Source organism: Hyperoodon ampullatus, assembly GCF_949752795.1.
Source record: "Hyperoodon ampullatus genome assembly, chromosome: 7".
In the NCBI taxonomy this organism is placed as follows: domain Eukaryota; kingdom Metazoa; phylum Chordata; class Mammalia; order Artiodactyla; family Ziphiidae; genus Hyperoodon; species Hyperoodon ampullatus.
The window spans coordinates 105,387,402-105,406,595 of record NC_136920.1 but is presented as its reverse complement, the minus strand read 5'-3'; the positions used below and the strand labels follow the sequence as shown (position 1 = coordinate 105,406,595).

The 19,194-nt window shown below is 36.2% G+C and overlaps 1 protein-coding gene across 3 annotated transcripts in view; it reads left to right on the top strand.

Moving 5' to 3' along the window:
* The window catches only part of ATM (ATM serine/threonine kinase), a gene marked incomplete at its 5' end in the record, with an annotated part of 136,818 nt that overhangs the window by 63,764 nt on the left and 53,860 nt on the right, over nt 1–19,194 (top strand). For all 3 annotated transcript variants that reach the window (XM_079708598.1, XM_079708599.1, XM_079708597.1), the window contains 8 exons: nt 743–917; nt 1,462–1,626; nt 2,440–2,572; nt 3,934–4,029; nt 5,966–6,137; nt 9,126–9,267; nt 10,443–10,619; nt 15,997–16,174. In XM_079708598.1, the coding sequence (XP_079564724.1) occupies nt 743–917; nt 1,462–1,626; nt 2,440–2,572; nt 3,934–4,029; nt 5,966–6,137; nt 9,126–9,267; nt 10,443–10,619; nt 15,997–16,174 (1,238 nt within the window). The remainder of the gene's footprint in view (nt 1–742; nt 918–1,461; nt 1,627–2,439; nt 2,573–3,933; nt 4,030–5,965; nt 6,138–9,125; nt 9,268–10,442; nt 10,620–15,996; nt 16,175–19,194) is intronic.

Genomic DNA, 19,194 nt, shown 5'->3' with positions numbered 1-19,194 from the left:
AGGTTCTTGACCACTGCACCACCAGGGAAGCTCAACGTGAGTGATTTTGAGTGTTCTAACTTTACAAGGAAACTCTCTCTCTAGCTTTTCATCCTAGGCATTAGGGAGTCTGTTATCCCAGGCAGCTGTGGGTTGTTGGTTAGCCTTAACAATGTTTTCAAGCAGTGCCCTCAGCTTTTCCAGCCTGTAGGAGACTCAAGTTAGGAAAAACAAGAGCCAAGCACCTTACATTAGTCCTTCAGGTAGCTCCCAGACAGGTTTAGAGCAGACATACACAATCATTTGTGAACAAAATATGCTCTACTTCCTTCAGAACTAAGGACCAGGATCCCACACTGGAAATGGGGACTGCAATTTTCATGACTATTGCCAGGCTGGGGGCGTCATGGGGCAAGGGCAAGTAAAATCACCACAAAGCTTTCCTAGTTTTTAAGTTTCCTTTTTCTTGATATCAGCGATTGCTTGATTGCTGTAAACTTTTGACTGTTTTACAGAGCTCTAACAAAGCTCTTACAGTTTGCTTGTTTTTCAGTGTTTCTGTCAGGGGAGCTTGGAGCTTCCTACTGTCATTTTGCTGATGTCACTTCTCTTTTCGGGTTTTAAACTATTAAGGACTTAGATGTGAAAGTGACTTTTATGTCAAGCCACATCAGCATTAGAGCTGTTGAATAAAAGTGACTTTTGAATGAGTTTATGTCAAAGTAGTGTCCTAGAACTTACTGTTTTTTTTCCCCTATGTTAGGCCTTCTCATTTCATGGATGTGTCATTACGTAGCTTCTCTCTTTGTTGTGACCTGTTAAGCCGGGTTTGCCACACAGCAGTAACTTACTGTAAGGATGCTTTAGAAAGTCATCTCCATGTTATTGTTGGTACACTTATACCCCTTGTGGATGATCAGATGGAGGTTCAGGAACAGGTAATTTTCCAAATCATATTCAAAATGATATTTGAAATACACTGATAAAGTATTGTTGGAAGGAGCTGAGTGTTTTATGTTTACTTGGTGTAATCAGTAATTTTAGTGGAAATATTCTTTGAAAAATGGTGGGGAAAACATTCTCAGTGAATTAATCCTTGTAATCATTTAATTACAGAGCACCTAGTAATTTTGATCTAGTAAATAACCTGATTTCTATCTCTTACTTATGCTGAAGTGCAGAGGTAGTCAAAACTAAGGATGTAGTTCACTCCACTGTGATGGTGTGTAAGGTATTACTTATATAAAATGTTTCAGTAGTATTGACAACTGTATACCTCAGTGTCCATCCTGTAGTAAAGGCCTTACATATTTGTTGAATTATTTGAAAGCACAGAAACAGTAGTAGCTGGGTGCCTTAGAAGTGATTTTATCTGAACTAAGTAGAGTTTTTATCATTTATTACAGTGGGTTTGCTTATTTTACTTTAAAATATAATTAATCCATTTCTCCTCTTGATTTTTTCTTTTTTAATTATGTTTAGGTATTGGACTTGTTGAAATATTTAGTGATTGATAACAAGGATAATGAAAATCTCTATATCACGATTAAACTTTTAGATCCTTTTCCTGACCATGTTGTCTTTAGGGATTTGCGTATTACTCAGCAGAAAATCAAATACAGTAGAGGACCCTTTTCACTTTTGGAGGTAATAATTATTCCATAATATTGCTATTTTGTATTAGAGGGGTTAGTAGTACTTTTTGGAAACCTCTAATGCTGTGAAAGTAAAAACCAATCTTTTTTAAAAATTGTGATTAAAGAAAACATAACATGAAATCTGTCCTCTTAACAGATGAGAAACTGAATCTTAATATATACTCTTGCATTGCAGTAAAAGTATAAATTCAAAATTTCTTGATAAAGATCTGAATTTAAATATTGAAGAAATATGGTATAAAATATGCTTGATTTTCATACACATAAGATTCATTAATATCTCAAAATTACCATCTGACCCTCTGTCGGACAATATAATGTTTGAATTAGAGAAGATATGTAACTTTCTGAAGAGTTTTTCAAGTTTTAATCTTGTTTTAACCTTTATAAACTTCAAAACTATGTTCAGATAGATTTTTCTTTATAAATCTTATTATAATTTTAAAATTATACTCTACATTTGACTATAATCAGTATGAAAATGTGGTTAAATATATTAAGATAAAACTAGAGTTGCAGTACTAAATAAATAGAAATTTAAGCTTTTCCCTCTGAGTATGCTATAACAATCTTAAACTCTAAATACTGTATCATGAGAGAGTCTATTGCAATTTAAATGATTAAAACATTGTAGGATTTGAAGTGAAATAAGTAATTTATTTCTACCTTGTTTGGTAGTAACTGTTATGAATTAGTATCTGTAGAAGGCACTAATTTAAAAAATTTTTTTAAGTTTTATTTTACAGACTCAACCAATACATGTCAAAAGCAAGTTACATTTTTAGCTAATTTTCTCTTTTAGGAAATTAACCATTTTCTCTCAGTAAATGTTTATGATGCACTTCCATTGACAAGGCTTGAAGGATTGAAGGATCTTCGAAGACAACTAGAGCAGCATAAAGATCAGATGATGGATCTTATGAGAGCATCTCAGGGTACTAATTTTAATGACTTGGGTTATTTGTACCCATTTCTTTTTGAAAGAATCTTTTATAAATTCTTGCTCTTGGTTTAATTGCCACAGATTTAGTTCATTTCAGACCCTCATCAGTTCTCATTTAGTTATGAAAGACTTCCTAAGTGGTCTCCTCACCTTGAACTACTCCCATTTTATCCGTTCTCTGCACCTCTGCCAGAATGATTTCTCTAAGTCCAAATCATGTTATTCTACTGCTTAAAAAATGTTAAGAATTTGCTGCTGCCTAAAATAAAAATTTGAATTCCTTAGAGCAGGCATGCAAGGTAATTTGTCTCTGCCTACTACCCCAATTTATTTAAATAAAAGATGTTATTTTTCATTTTATTTTAAACATCTTAGCCATGTATGTGTTTTGTGTGTATGTATATATGTGTGTGTTTTGTATATATACACATATTTATATGTGTTTCTAGGTTTTTGTGTTTTTTTTTTTTTTACTTAAAACATCCATTTTATGTTGATTTGAGTTTAGGTTATTATAGTACTGCACTTGGTGGAAACTCTTTCTGCTTTTGTTTTGATTTTCATCTTCCTGAGCTCATTAACTTCATGTTTCTATTGTGATATTTTTGTCCTCGGTACTTTTAAAAATTAGTTTTGTTTTGACCATCTGAAATCTGAGTTTCTAGTATATTTGTTCTTGAGATAGGTATATATATATATGTATATATATACATATATATATACATATATATATATATATATATAAAACGAACCCCTCTTTCTATCTCCTGTTCTTGTGTATTTGGGTATTTTATTGATCCAGACCAATATAGCCAATAGATGTTTTTAGCTATTTAAATTTAAATGAATTAAAATTCAATAAAATATAAAGTTCAATTTCTTTGTTGTATTAGCACATGTCAAATTCTCTGTAGTAACATGTGGCTTGTGTCTGCCATTGGACGGCACAGATTATAGACCATTTTCATATCGCAGAAAGTTCTGTTGGACAGTGCTGGTCTATTCTATATGCAAGAGGCTAAAAAACCAAGCATGCTCCCAAGGTTCCTTCTAGTTTAATGTTGAATGATTATGTTTCTAACTGTGATTTTGCTAAGGTATTGATTTCTCTGCACAACTTAAGACATTTTTCTCTCTGTCTGCCAAATATTGCTGATCATTTTTACATGATTCTCTTTAAGCAAGTTCAGATACATTCATTCACCTCATATTTTTGAAATGCTCACAATTTAAAATCTTTTTTAAAAACTTTGTAAAAGTTTTCTGGTCACACAATTTAATATATGAGCATAGTATAAAGAAAAGTGTTGTCTTCACTGTAGCTTAAACTAATTTTTTCAAAACTGCTTCTAGATAACCCTCCAGATGGCATAATGGTGAAGCTAGTTGTCAGCTTGTTGCAGTTATCCAAGATGGCAGTAAACCACACTGGTGAAAGAGAAGTTTTAGGTAAACTATTTGGCTGAATGAATATGAGTTTTTTGTTTGGATGGTCATCTTCATAGCATTTTAAAAATCAGTAAAAGTTTGTTACTTGGAATATTGGGGAAATGTGAGATGCTTTTTATATTTCTGTTTAGTTCAAGTCTCCCTAAGCAGCCCTCCTTTCATATTTTCCTCCCTTAGACATTCATGTAAAGTAAAAAGTTAGTGATTAACACATGTGCATAACTATTAATTTGAAAATGCCTTGTGAATATTTAGGAAAGTCAGAAAAACCTATTTGTAGCATTAAGTTGCAAATAAATTGACTTCTGATACATTTTATAGATATAACTGACTGGTACTTAATATCTTTTTTATATAACAGAAAGAATGAGGACTTGGAGGGCTATATTAAGCTCAGATATTAAAACCATATTCAAGTCCTTTTCTGCCACCATTTGGGGGTAACCTAATGTAAGATAAATAGCCAGCACATGCCTCGTATAGGTTTTATATTTGGTGATCACAGGATGGAAAAATCACATGATTAAAATCAGGTTGAAGTTGTCATGAAATAATTGCTTCAAATAAGAAAAGTGGGAGAAATAAGAGATGCTTCACAGATTCTACTGTCTTTCAACAGAGTCTTCCTTAACTTCTCAGTGGAGGTCTAGTGTCTAGGGTACTTCTTGTAAATTTTTTATTGAAATATATCTTACATATAGAAAAGTCGTAAGTATATAACTTGAAGAATTTTTTGCAAAGGGAACACACCTGTGCATCCAGCACCCAGACCAAGAAACAGAACCTTATCAGTACTCTAGAACTTTCCTTTGACCAAGGAATTTACCCTTTGTCCATAGTAGCACTGCTTCTGGGGACAAATGTCACTTGCTACAGGAGGCCTAAGTTGCTTTCCCGCATAGCATAAAATCTTAGTGATTTGTACCCACAGCTAATGTCATATTTAATGGTGAAAGACTGAATGTCTTCCTCAGATCAGGAATGAGACAAAGTTGCCCACTGCTATTCACCATTATATTAGAAGTTATAGCCAGAGCAATTGAACAAAAACTGGAAAGCAAAGAAGTAAAAACTATCTCTATTCACAGATGACATTACTGTATATATATATAGAAAGTCCCAGAAAATCTATAGGAAAGTTACTATAAGAGAGGTAATAAACGAATTCAGCCAAGTTGCAAGATACAAGATCAACACACAAAATTCATTTGTGTTTCTGTACACCAGCAGTGAACAATCTAAGAAGGAAATTCCATTCCATTTACAATTCCATTTATAATAGCATCTAAGAGAATTAAATACGTGGGATAATTTTAGTTAAGGAGGTGAAAGACTTGTGCACATTCTGTTTTTTAGAAGTAAGACACAAAGTACAGCCCACACTCAAGGGAAGAATTAGGCTCCACCTTTTGAAAGGAGGACTGTCAAATAATTTTTTAACATGTTTTATTAAATTCCATCATGACTGGGAAAGAACATGAGGGGGCCCTCTGGCATCTTGAAAACATCTATCTTCATCTGGGTAGTGATAATACAGGTGGGGAAAAAATGTGTGTTCCTGCATGTATGTGTATGTGTGTGTGTGTGTGTGTGAATTTACACTGAACTGAGTATTTAAGATTTGTGGTCTTTATGTAATACCCCCCAGAAAATTGATACTTGCATACAGCTGCTATATTTAGACTTTCCTTAATAACTACATTCTACTAGTTAATCTGTCTCTTGGATATGATTTTATAGGGGAAAATATGGCCGACATGGATGATATGTAAAGGAAATGATACAGTAGTTTGTAGCTTCTTTAATCTATTCAACATCTTTGAGAAAACACTTAAATCTTAAAGGATGACAAAACATATTTTTGAAATTAGAAAATTTCTGTTTTATGTATGATCTCTTAGCTATAACTTTACTGAAATGGAATTTCTATATATAGAGGCTGTTGGAAGCTGCTTGGGAGAAGTGGGTCCTATAGATTTCTCTACAATAGCTATACAATATAGTAAAGATACATCTTATACCAAGGCCCTTGAGTTATTTGAAGATAAAGAACTTCAGTGGACCTTCATAATGCTGACCTACCTGAATAATACACTGGTAGAAGATTGGTGAGTATTTAATGATACCTTCTACCTGATAGCACTTAATCTGACATTCAAGATTGATACTTCATATGAATTAGCATTTCCAATAACTAAAGCATTCTCCTTTTAGTTGCCATACTTTCAGTCTTAAATATTTAATGAATATCATTGTATTTTTATTAATTCACATAATTACTAAAACCCTACTACTATATGTCAGGTAGCTTGATATAGTGATAGATATACCAGACATGATCCATGTTAAGTTTTAGTGAGAGTAGACTAGACAAACAATATGAAAACTACCAAGTGGTTCCACACAAAACATTAAGATAGGGGAATGTAAATGGGGATATTTTGTGCACTTGTCAGAATCAAAGGTGCTACTCTCCTCCTGGCTAGACATTTTGATCCTTTTAAAATAAGTCATAGAGCAGAAATTTTTTAACTCCAAAAGTCTTAAGCTAATCAGACAGGGCTTTCTTTTGCCCATTAATGCATAGAATGCAAAACAAAATTGCAACAAATAGTATAATTTCAGCTTGTTGATTATGAGATTACTTTTTCTCCATCTTCCACTCCCCATTTATCTCTTTATTTGCAGTTATCTATTTATTATTTACAGATCCTTGAACAATGTGGGGGTTGGGATGCTGAACCTTTGCTCAGTGGAAAATTCATGTATAATTATAGTTGGCCCTCCCTATCCGTGGTTCTGCATCTGAGGAGTCAACCAACTGCAGATTGTGTAGTACTGTAGTATTTACTGTTGAAAAAAATCCATGTATAAGTGGACCTGTACAGTTCAAATCCTCGTTGTTCAAGGGCCAGATGTATTTATTTTGATATATTTGAGCACCTTATCACCACCATTTTTGGAGACTGGGTTCAAAGGATTTTTGCCCACAATTGGGCATCTTTTTAAGTAAATAGGTATTTTGCATCCATTTCCCTATAACACCCCCCACTTCTCTTGGGAAATAAATGATTGGCAATAATGTCTACCTGCTCTGTTTTCATTGTTTAATTTACATGTATCTTTCACTCTTTTGTTGTTGTTGTTACAGTAAAAAGGATGGTATGATTTCCTTCCCAACTTTTTATTATAAAAATTTTCAAGCATAGAGCAAAATTGCAAGAATTTTACAGTAAATACCCATATACTCACCACCTAGATTCTTCCTAGATTCTACTATTATTATCCTTGCTTTATCACATTTAGCCATCCTCCTATCCATTTATTAGTCTATCTCATTTTTAAAAATGTATTTCAAATTATATCTAGCACAGCTTTTGAAGAGATTTTCCACAGAAAATTTGCAAGCATTAAATGTTTCATTTGTTACACCGTAATTTGCAATTGGTTTTTCTGAAGAAGTTGCACAGAAATATTAGTGTGACTTAAACTTGAGAACCACAGGGATAGGTACAATTTGTTTTTCATGTCTTTTATGTAAGAGGAAAAAAATCATTACATGTTTGAGGGACCTCAGGTATACAAAGGGAATGTTGACCAAGGAATTCCCAGAATCATGGAAGACTTCTCTGAGGAAGTGTCATCTAGCTGATCTGAGTTCAGGAATCAGCTACAAGTTGATTAGGGATAAAACATTGCATACAGGGAATAGCTAGAATGGAAATAAGCTTCATGTGTTTGAGGATCAGAAAAAGCCTGGTGTGGAAGAAGATAGTATGAAATGAAATTAGAAAGGTAGGACTAATTCTGATTTAAAAATTTGGATTTTATTTGAAATATATAAGGAAGCCATGGAGTTTTAAGCGGAGTAGTGCCATGATGCAACTTACATTTTTACTCTGACATATATGGCAAATGGCTTGTGATAGGGCAAAAATGGAAACAGAAAGCTGATTATGAAACTATTGCAGTAGTCCAGAGGAGAAATCATGGTGACTTGGATAAGGGTGGCAGTAATGGAGATGAGATGGAACACGGATGGAACTAGGGTATGTTTTTTTTTTTTTTTTTTTTTTTTTTTGCGGTACGCGGGCCTCTCACTGCTGTGGTCTCTCCCGTTGCGGAGCACAGGCTCCGGATGCGCAGGCTCAGCGGCCATGGCTCACGGGCCCAGCCGCTCCGCGGCATATGGGATCCTCCCAGACCGGGGCACGAACCCGTATCCCCTGCATCGGCAGGCGGACTCTCAACCACTGCGCCACCAGGGAGGCCCTAGGGTATGTTTTTAACATAGAGGCTGCAGGACGTGCTGATGAATTGGATGTGGAGGAGTGAGGGAAAGAAAGGAATGAGAGATGAATCCAAGTTTAGGGTTTATGCTTCTGTGTCTTAAATTGAGACATAGAATTAAGCCTTTACTTGACAGCTCATCATCATTTATAGTATCAGGCTTTATGACATGTTTTGTCAGTGTCATATTTTCAGTACTCTTGTATTACAGCCCTCCTTTACCTAATTTTTTGCAGAAGAGAAGGATGTTCAATTTTTTATTAGAGGTTTTTGATGCCTTACCTAATGATTTCAACTAGCTTCTGGTCAGAATAAGTACATACTTACTGTTTAAAATTGTTCTAGACAATAATTTTATCATTTGTAGGGAAATTCCATTCTGTGTTACCCCAAATTATTTGTACCGCTTAGAGAAAGTGGTATCAAAATATTTTTTTCTTGGGTGAATTAGTATTCTGTCATTCTTATTACTCATTCTTATTAGTCAATGTTATTCTCAAGTATTTCTTTTTATGAGTTTTTAATTTATAGTAGTCATAATGTAAACTTTATTATATTGAATGAAGGGAATTGCTGTTACAGTGAGTAGTAACTCATGTTTACTCAAGGAATATTAAAAATCCTTTGATAATTTTTGCTTTGATGTTATAGAATTTTATAGATGTAAAATTTCCTAATAAATGTAAACATTTCCTAATATAAATTTAAAATTTTAGATTTTAATTTTTTCATTGGGAGTTGCTTAACATTCATCAAGATTAATAGTTGATATACTTTGTGGCATTTGAATTATATGTGTTTTTCAGTGTCAAAGTGCGATCAGCAGCTGTTACCTGTTTGAAAAGCATTTTAGCCACAAAAACTGGACATAGTTTCTGGGAGATTTATAAGATGACAAATGATCCCATGCTGATCTATCTACAGCCTTTTCGAACATCAAGAAAAAAGGTCTCTCGAATAATGAATGTTTATTGAATATCCACTGTATCTAGAACAGTTCTGTTTGCTGTGGGATATGAATATCATATTGCTTACTTACACTAACATTTTACCTTCCTTGGAAATAATTCTAGCTGTACTTTTTGAATCCAAGGGATTTGTATTTTTAGTTATGGCAGTGTGGAAAAGCTGAAATAGGTAGCCTAAAGAAATGATGGTTGATTTGGGGGGATAAGAAGAGTTCTTTTTTATTTTTTATTTATTTGTTTTTTAATAGATCTTTATTGGAGTATAATTGCTTCACAATACTGTGTTAGTTTCTGTTGCACAACAAAGCAAATTAGCCATATGCATACACATGTCCCCATATTCCCTGGTAGGAGGAGTTCTTAATGACAGGCTTTTTTTCCTTAGGAGTAGAAAACCCTTACTTTGATCCCATGAAAGCCATTTATAGATATTGTGATCAACAAGCAAGTGTTTATTTCCATAGTAAGTTAAAGTATCACAACCCTCTAGTGAAATTTAAGATGGCCTATAGATTTCTCCTTTTTCCATGTTGATATCATAACAAGGTTCCACTGAAAGTACTCCATGAAAGATACTTAAGAACTCTTACTTCTCCTTTATTTTGTTTAATATTTTCTTTTCATAAAGCAACTGAGAAATATGCTGTTTAGTTTTCACCAATTTAACTTCAGGGCTTACACCCATCATTGAAATGATACTTTTAATGTAATATAATTTTGGTCTCAGTGAAATTATTGACAATATAAGCTATTAATAAAACTAATAGTATAACCTGTAAAACAGTGTAGTTTTAACATTTTAAAATTTCATTTCATTCCGAAATCAACTCTGTATGGTAGATTTAGGCTGGATTCATACATGAGACAGATGAGGCAGAGTGTCTGTGATTTATTTAACATACCGCTAGTGAGCTGAGAGGAGAAGTTAAGTTTCCTGCTGTTTAGATCAGTAATTTTTTACCAGGTGACTCTGCCTCTCATAAACATAAATGTATTTTAATTTTAAAAGGTAACTGATGCCTCAAGATTTAGTTTTAAGCATATTTAGTTTTATTTGGAAACAGATCTGTTCATGCCTAGATATTTGTTTGGCATAGGAAAGGTAAAATGTATTTCTGGTTACCTTATTTACGTTTTCTCATCACTTTTTTCTAGTTTTTAGAAGTACCTAGACTTGACAAAGAAAGTCCTTTAGAAGGCTTGGATGATACAAGCCTGTGGATTCCTCAAAGTGAAAATCATGACATTTGGTTAAAGACACTGACTTGTGCTTTTTTGAATAGTGGAGGCACAAAAAGTGAAGTTCTTCAGTTATTAAAACCAATGTGTGAGGTAAGAAGATTAATTAGTCTGACTTATTCCCTTTCTAACTTTATTTTTTTCATTTGAGCTTTCTCATAATAATTTTCTTTGATGGTCTCATTCCATTTCTCTTTTGTGTGAATGTTCATGGCCTGTATATAAAAAGAGTGCTTTGTACTGCACATCATCTTCATGCAACGTCACCTATACTCAGCTGTTGTGAATCCATCCAACAGGGCGTCTTTATTTAGCCAAAACTTTATGCAGTAGGTTTCAGCTGCAGGGTAGCTACATATTGGATGCTGTGTTAGTTTCTGCTGTAGAGCAAAGTGAATCAGTCATACATATACATATATCCGCTCTTTTTTAGATTCTTTGCCCATATAGGTCATTACAGAGTATTAAGAAGATTTCCCTGTGCTATACAGTAGGTCCTTACTAGTTATTTTATATATAGTAGGGTGTGTATGTCAATCCCAGTCTCCCAAGTTATGCCCCCCTCACTGTCTCCCCTGGTAACCATAAGTTTGTTTTCTACATCTGTGACTCTATTTCTGTTTTGTAAATAAGACCATTTGTACCATATTATTAGATTCCACATATAAGTGATATATTTGTCTTTCTCTGACTGACTTCACTCAATATGACAATCTCTAGGTCCATCCATGTTGCTACAAATGGCATTATTTCATTCTTTTTTATGGCTGAGTAATATTCCATTGTATATATGTACCACATCTATTTTATCCATTCCTCTGTTGATGGAAATTTAGGTTGCTTCTATGCCCTGGCTATTGTAAATAATGCTGCAGTGAACATTGGGGTGCATGAATTGTTTCGGATTATGGTTTTCTCTGGATATATGCCCAGGAGTGGGATTGCAGAATCATATGGTAGCTCTATTTTTAGTTTTTTAAGGAATCTCCATACTGTTCTCCATAGTGGTTGTACCAATTTACATTCGCACCAGTAGTGTAGGAGGGTTCCCTTTTCTCCACACCCTCTCCAGCACTTACTGATTGTACGTTTTTTGATGATGGCCATTCTGACTGGCTGAGGTGATACCTCATTGTAGTTTTAATTTGCATTTCTCTAATAATTAGTGATGTTCAGCATCTTTTCATATGCTTTTTGGCCATCTGTATGTCTTCTTTGGAGAAATGTCTATTTTGATATTTTGCTCATTATTTTGATTGAGTTGTTTGTTTTTTTGATATTGAGCTGTATGGCCTATTTGTATATTTTGGAGCATAATCCCTTGTCTGTTGCTTCATTTGCAAATATTTTCTCCCATTCTGTGGGTTGTCTTTTCATTTGTTTATGGTTTCCTTTGCTGTGCAAAAGCTAAAAGTTTAATTAGGTCCCATTTGTTTATTTTTGTTTTTATTTTCATTGCTCTAGGAGGTGGATCAAAAAAGATCTTGCTGTGATTTATGTCAGAGAGTGTTCTACCTGTGTTTTCCTCTAAGAGTTTCATAGTATCTGGCCTTAACATTTAGGTCTTTAATCCATTTTGAGTTTATTTTTGTGTATGGTGTTAGAGAGTGTTTTAATTTCATTCTTTTCCATGTAGCTGTCCAGTTTTCCCAGCACCACTTATTGAAGAGACTGTCTTCTCCATTTGTATACTCTTGCCTCCCTTGTCATAGATTAGGTGACCATAGGTGTGTGGGTTTATCTCTGGAGTTTCTATCCTGTTCCAGTGATCTGTATTCCTGTTTTTGTGCCAGTACCATGCTATTTTGATTACTGTAGCTTTGTAGTTTCATCTGAAGTCAGGGAGCCTGATTTCTCCAGCTCTGTTTTTCATTCTCAAGATTGCTTTGGCTATTTGTGGTCTTTTGTGTTTCCATACAAATCGTAAAATTCTTTGTTCTAATTCTGTGAAAAATGCCGTTGGTAATTTGATAGGGATTGCACTGAATCTGTAGATTGCTTTTGGTAGTATAGTCATTTTGACAATATTGATTCTTCCAATCCAAGAGCATGGTATATCTCTCCAACTGTTTGTGTCATCTTTGATTTCTTTCATCAGTGTCTTACAGTTTTCTGAGTACAGGTCTTTTGCCTCCTTAGGTAGGTTTATTCCTAGGTGTTTTGTTCTTTTTGATGCGATGGTAAATGGGATCGTTTCCTTGATTTTTCTTTCTGATCTTTCATTGTTAGTGTATAGGAATGCAAGAGATTTCTGTGTATTAATTTTGTATCCTGCAACTTTAACAAATTCATTGATTAGCTCTAGTAGTTTTCTGATAGCATCTTTAAGGTTTTCTATGTATAGTAGTATCATGTCATCTGCAAACAGTGACAGTTTTACTTTTTCTTTTCCAATTTGGATTCCTTTTATTTCTTTTTCCTCTCTGATTGTCGTGGCTAGAACTTCCAGTACTGTGTTGAATAAGAGTGGTGAGAGTGGACATCCTTGTCTTGTTCCTGATCTTAAAGGAAATGCTTTCAGTTTTTCACCATTGAGAAAGATGTTTGCTGTGGGTTTGTCATATATGCCCTTTATTATGTTGAGGTAGGTTCCCTCTCCCTCTGGAGAGTGTTTATCCTAAATGGGTGTTGCATTTTGTCGAAAGCGTTTTCTGCATGAATTCTGTGACATGCTTTCTTGAGTGAGAGAAGAGGTGTGGTTGCAGTTAGCATTGCTTTTTTATTTTGGGGGGTACACTACCATTCATTTCATTAGAGAGTAATGGTACCTGCCAAGGTTAAACAAAAAGTTTATACACTTTTATCAAATGTATCATCTAAAACAGCACAATGTGATGATGCTCTAAGACTTTAAAAGCTAACCTAATTTATAATACTCTCAAGCATGATTCAACAGAAATATGAAAACAAAATATCTGACTAGTTAAACATCTACCAGTTAAAAATAACTGATAAAGAAGTGAATATTTTGGTAAAGTACCCTATTGAAAGCAGTTTGTAAATCAGTCTTTGTTTCTACAGAAAAAATGTTAACAGTGAATAAATCATCACACTCTCTGCAGTACTACACTGCGTTCGTAGAAGTTCAGAGGACTTATTCCCTCAGCTGCTGTAAGTGCTACTAGCTGAGAACACCCTTCAGAATTGCCTTGATAATAGAGAGTTGCTTCACCCCAAATCATACCCTATTCCCAGGGCAACCTGCATTCAATGACTGGTTGACCTTAGAGTATAAAAGCTCTGTACCATTACCACAACTGAAGATGGCTCTGAAGGTCTACCTCAGCTTCTGAGCTCCCCACAGGGTTGATGGAGGCCTTTGTTGCTGCCACACCACACCCCAACATTTCCCTCACTCCAGTCCTGCTTCTTCCTTTCCTTCCTTCTATAGACATTGATCCCAAGAGCACTCCCTAGTAAACCTTCTGCACTGCATGCTGATCCTGCCTCTGTCTGGCATACTGGCATAGAGTTAAGCACCCTAACATGTGTTTGATATAATAAATACATCTTCTGAAAAAAAAAAAGTGAGTGATACCCTGGATACACACACAACTCATTTCTCATTAATGAATAAACCTAAAATTTTTTAAACACTTTTTTAAAAAATAAATTTATTTTTTTAAATTTTTGGCTGCATTGGGTCTTCGTTGCTGCTCACGGGCCCTCTCCAGCTATGGCAAGCGGGGGCCACTGTTGGTCGCGGTGCACGGGTTTCTCATTGTTGTGGCCTTTCCCTTTGCGGAGCATGGGTTCCAGGCGTGTGGGCTTCAGCAGCTGTGGCACACAGGCTCAGCAGCTGTGGCTCATGGACTGCAGAGCGAAGGTTCCATAGTTGTGGCACACAGGCTTAGTTGCTCCGTGGCGTGTGGGATCCTCCCGGACCAGGGCTCAAACCCATGTCCCCTGCATTGGCAGGCGGACTCTTAACCACTGCGCCACCAGGGAAGCCCCTAAGATTTTTATAACATTCTGACTTTGGGCCAGAAGATAAAATGTTCTAAATATACATTCATATGCACACACACACACACACACACACACCACACATATACACACACCCCAATTCTTAGTTACTTAACTTCTGTATTTCCAAAACTGGCTTTTTTTTTTTTTTTTTTTTGCGGTACGCGGGCCTCTCATTGTCGTGGCCTCTCCTGATGTGGAGCACAGGCTCCGGATGCGCAGGCTCAGCAGCCATGGCTCACGGGCCTAGCTGCTCCGCAGCATGCAGGATCTTCCCGGACCGGGGCACAAACCCGTGTCCCCTGCATCGGCAGGCAGACTCTCAACCACTGCACCCCCAGGGAAGCCCCAAAACTGGCTTTTTGATTTGTCTTTAGTTTGAAAGGGAGAAAGTGTACAATTGGTAATCAATAATCTGTTTCATGTGTGTGGTATATGATGGATACATGAAGATGATGTCTTGGCAAAAATAAAGTTGAGTACTGTTTTAATGTACTACATATATTAAAGTAGTTTTCTATAGTTTGGAGTATACCACAAATAAGTATGCTAATTTTATGCCCAGAAATTGGGGTTTATTAAAAAGTAAACATTTTAACATGTCTGTTGTAGCTCTTCACTGAATGTAGAAAATGTTCAAAAATCAAATTTTCAGCTTTTCTCTTAAATTTTTATCCCCATTTTCCCTTTTATCAAATTAGAAAACTGCTCGTTATTAGTAACACTTTTCAGCTGTGAAATATTTTTACAGTAGTGACATCATAATTTCATTTGTCAACAGTGTCCTTTTTTTTTTTTTTTTTTTTTTTTTTTGCGGTATGCGGGCCTCTCACTGTCGTGGCCTCTCCCATTGCGGAGCACAGGCTCCGGACACGCAGGCTCAGCAGCCATGGCCCACGGGGTCAGCCGCTCCGCGGCATGTGGGATCTTCCTGGACCGGGGCACGAACCCGCGTCCCCTGCATCGGCAGGCGGACTCTCAACCACTGCGCCACCAGGGAAGCCCTAATGTCCTATTTTATTATATGCAAGTGGCCTAGACAGAAAATGAACAATTGCAGTGTAATGTATAGGTTTGATTTAGATATTCTAGGTTAGTTTTTTTTTTTTTAACACTACATAGTATACATGTTTTTTGTATGTTTTTTAGTAGTACATAGGGTTCATGACAGATTCATCTGTCATTTTTTTAAAAAGGTTAATATGGGGCCTCCCTGGTGGCGCAGTGGTTGAGAGTCCGCCTGCCGATGCAGGGGATACGGGTTCGTGCCCCGGTCTGGGAGGATCCCATATGCCGCGGAGCGGCTGGGCCCGTGAGCCATGGCTGCTGAGCCTGCGCATCCGGAGCCTGTGCTCCGCAACGGGAGAGGCCACAACAGTGAGAGGCCCGCGTACCACAAAAAAAAAAAAAAAAAAAAAAGGTTAATATGTCAGTAACGGAATGAAAATTTTAAGTAAAATATTTTTACTGAAAACTATTGACTGGATGTATTTGTATATTCTAGGTGAAAACTGACTTTTGTCAGACTGTGCTTCCATACTTGATCCATGACATTTTAATCCAAGATACAAATGAATCATGGAGAAATCTGCTTTCTACACACATTCAGGGATTTTTCACTAACTGTTTCAGACACTGCTCAGAAACAAGCCGATCCACAACTCCTGCAAATTTGGATTCAGGTATTCTGTTAAATTTCTCAAATTTATACTGTTAACATCTCAGTGCTAGGGAAAGATAGATTGTTTGAATCCCATCAAGGCCCTTGTAGGCTTAATTCCATAACCTCTAAACATCTGTTCTCTTATCTGTATAATGGAGATAAAAGTTGTAGCAAGTTTTCAATGAGGTAATGTATGTAAAACAACTAGGATAATACTTGATGCATAGTATCCCTTCAGTAAATATTGACTACTATTAATGGAGCAACTAATTGAGCATTCAGTGTATGTCAAGCACCGTGCTTGACACTGGCAGTGAGGATGTGAGCAAGACATAACCCTACGTTCTAGTAATTGAAACAGCAGACAAATAAATGCAACCACATATTATAGGTACTGTGCTGGAGATATGATGGAATTTTTTTTTTTTTTTTTTTTTTTTTTTTGTGGTAAGCGGGCCTCTCACTGTTGTGGCCTCTCCCATTGCGGAGCACAGGCTCTGGACGTGCAGGCTCAGCAGCCATGGCTCATGGGCCTAGCCGCTCTGCGGCATGTTGGATCTTCCCAGACCGGGGCACAAACCCGTGTCCCCTGCATCAGCAGGCGGACTCTTAACCACTGCGCCACCAGGGAAGCCCTGGAGTTTTATATTAGAGCTATGGCCAACTCATTTTTTAAAAGCAACCTTTTTTTTTAATTAATCATATTTCTAGTGGGAAATACAGAAAAATTGGCATAAATTAAACAAATTAAATCACCCATAATTCTGTCATCTAGGATAACTACAATTAACATTTGGTATATATACATCAGGTTTTTTTGTTTTTTTTGTTTTTCTTTGTGGTACGCGGGCCTCTCACTGCTGTGGCCTCTCCCGTTGCAGAGCACAGGCTCCGGATGCGCAGGCTCAGCGGCCATGGCTCACGGGCCCAGCCGCTCCGTGGCATGTGAGATCCTCCCAGACCGGGGCACTAACCCATGTCCCCTGCATCGGCAGGCGGACTCTCAACCACTGCACCACCAGGGAAGCCCTATACATCAGTTTTTTAAAACAAAAATTGGATTATGCTTTACTTACTTTTATAACCTACTTTTCTTCCATGCTATATAAGAAGTATTTCCCATGATAAGAGCTTATTGCAGGAAAAATTCATTGAGGAATTGGGTGCACATAATACATATATACATAGTTGAGGGCTCATCGTGTGTCAGATTTTCAAACCTAAATTTGAAAAAAGGAAAATATTTACAGATTTGTAATGTTAACTTACTGTCTTTAGTATTGATACATATTACTAATGTATTTTATGTACAAACATAAAACTAGGTACAATTCACTTACTGTACTTCAAGACCAACATAATTATAAGAATAGTATTGAGTTCATGTGGTATTTTGCTGCAACTAAATTATTCTTCCCAACCTTGACTATGGTTCCAGGCGCTTTGACATAGGTTGTGATTACTCGATTCTCCCAATTACTTCCTTTTACTTTCACTACCACAGCCTTTATATGACATGACCGTGTTGCCATTTAAACTTTACTTTGCTCTGTTTTATTATTTATGTATGTTCCTTTTTATTGGCTAACAGCAGTTACAAATCTTCTATTGGAAATAATATAATTATTAAACATAAGCATGGATGCCCATTCTATAGTACTACTAGATTATAAGTTGGTCCTGTAAATAATTCAAAATACTCTTGTATGAATTTTCTTTAGGCCATTGAAATGAAAATCCTAAAATAAAAGTTCTCATAGAGACTTGGCAAACTATCCAGCCTATATCTCCTATTCTTAATACGGGAAATACAGGTATAAGTGATTCACAGTTACCAGTAAGCATTTAAACTTTAATATTATGTAATTTGAAGTCATAGTAAAAACAATTTTATAACATGCCAAGTTTGATATAATTGCTGCTTATGATAACCTGATAATCTGTTATCCTGAACATAGCTAAGACTTTTTTTTTTATGTTTATCATTTGTACATACATATTTATGCTACAGCCTTTCAAAGGTAAAATCAGCCAGTTTTATTTTATGTCTGTGTAGAGTACCAATATTTCTTTTTTTTGCGGTACACGGGCGTCTCACTGTTGTGGCCTCTCCCATTGCGGAGCACAGGCTGCAGACGCGCAGGCTCAGCGGCCATGGCTCACGGGCCCAGCCACTCCGCACATGTGGGATCTTCCTGGACCCGGGCACGAACCCGCGTCCCCTGCATTGGCAGGCAGATTCTTAACCACTGCGCCACCAGGGAAGCCCCTGAGTACCAATATTTTTATTGCCTTAAATGAAAATTTAAACTTCATATGTAAAATCTGGTATTGAAAAGGAAAGTATATATAGACTCCTATCAAATTAAATTTCTCTTGGATTATGCTTTACTTACTTTTATAACCTACTTTCCTTCCATGCTATATAAATTTCTCTTCTGATGTCTGTAAATGTCACTGACTTCACTTGAATGTGCCACATGCATCTCAAATTCAACTGTCCAAAGGTAAAATTATCATCTTCACCTCCTTCCCCAGCCTACTTCTTTTAATGTGTACATCTTCAGTGAATGGCATGCAGTTATCCAAGCCAGAAACCTTTCTCACATCTCATCTGATTACCGAATCCTGTGAGTTCTGTGTCATAAATATCATTAGTCCATCTATTTCTCTCTGTCCACAGCATCCTTACTGCTTTTCAGCTCTGTGGTTTAACACAATGAAATCGTTCTGTATATTCTCCATGATCTTTCTTGTTTCTGCCATCTTATCACTATTTGCCGGGAACACTATCCTTTCTTCTTCTCCAGATGGACCATTACTCTTCTTTCAGATATCGTTTTTTCTGTGAAACTATTCCTATTCAGAGTTCTTTTCTGTATGCCACTATGGTATTCTAAGCTTTCCCTATCATAGCACACATCACACTGTGTTAAGAGTCTCTTAGGCTATCTTACAGCCATGCAGGAACTGGGCCTGATCTGCCCACCCCCACCAAGGCCTTTACTGGCCCTTTTTTTTTTTTTAGCTGTTGTGGTT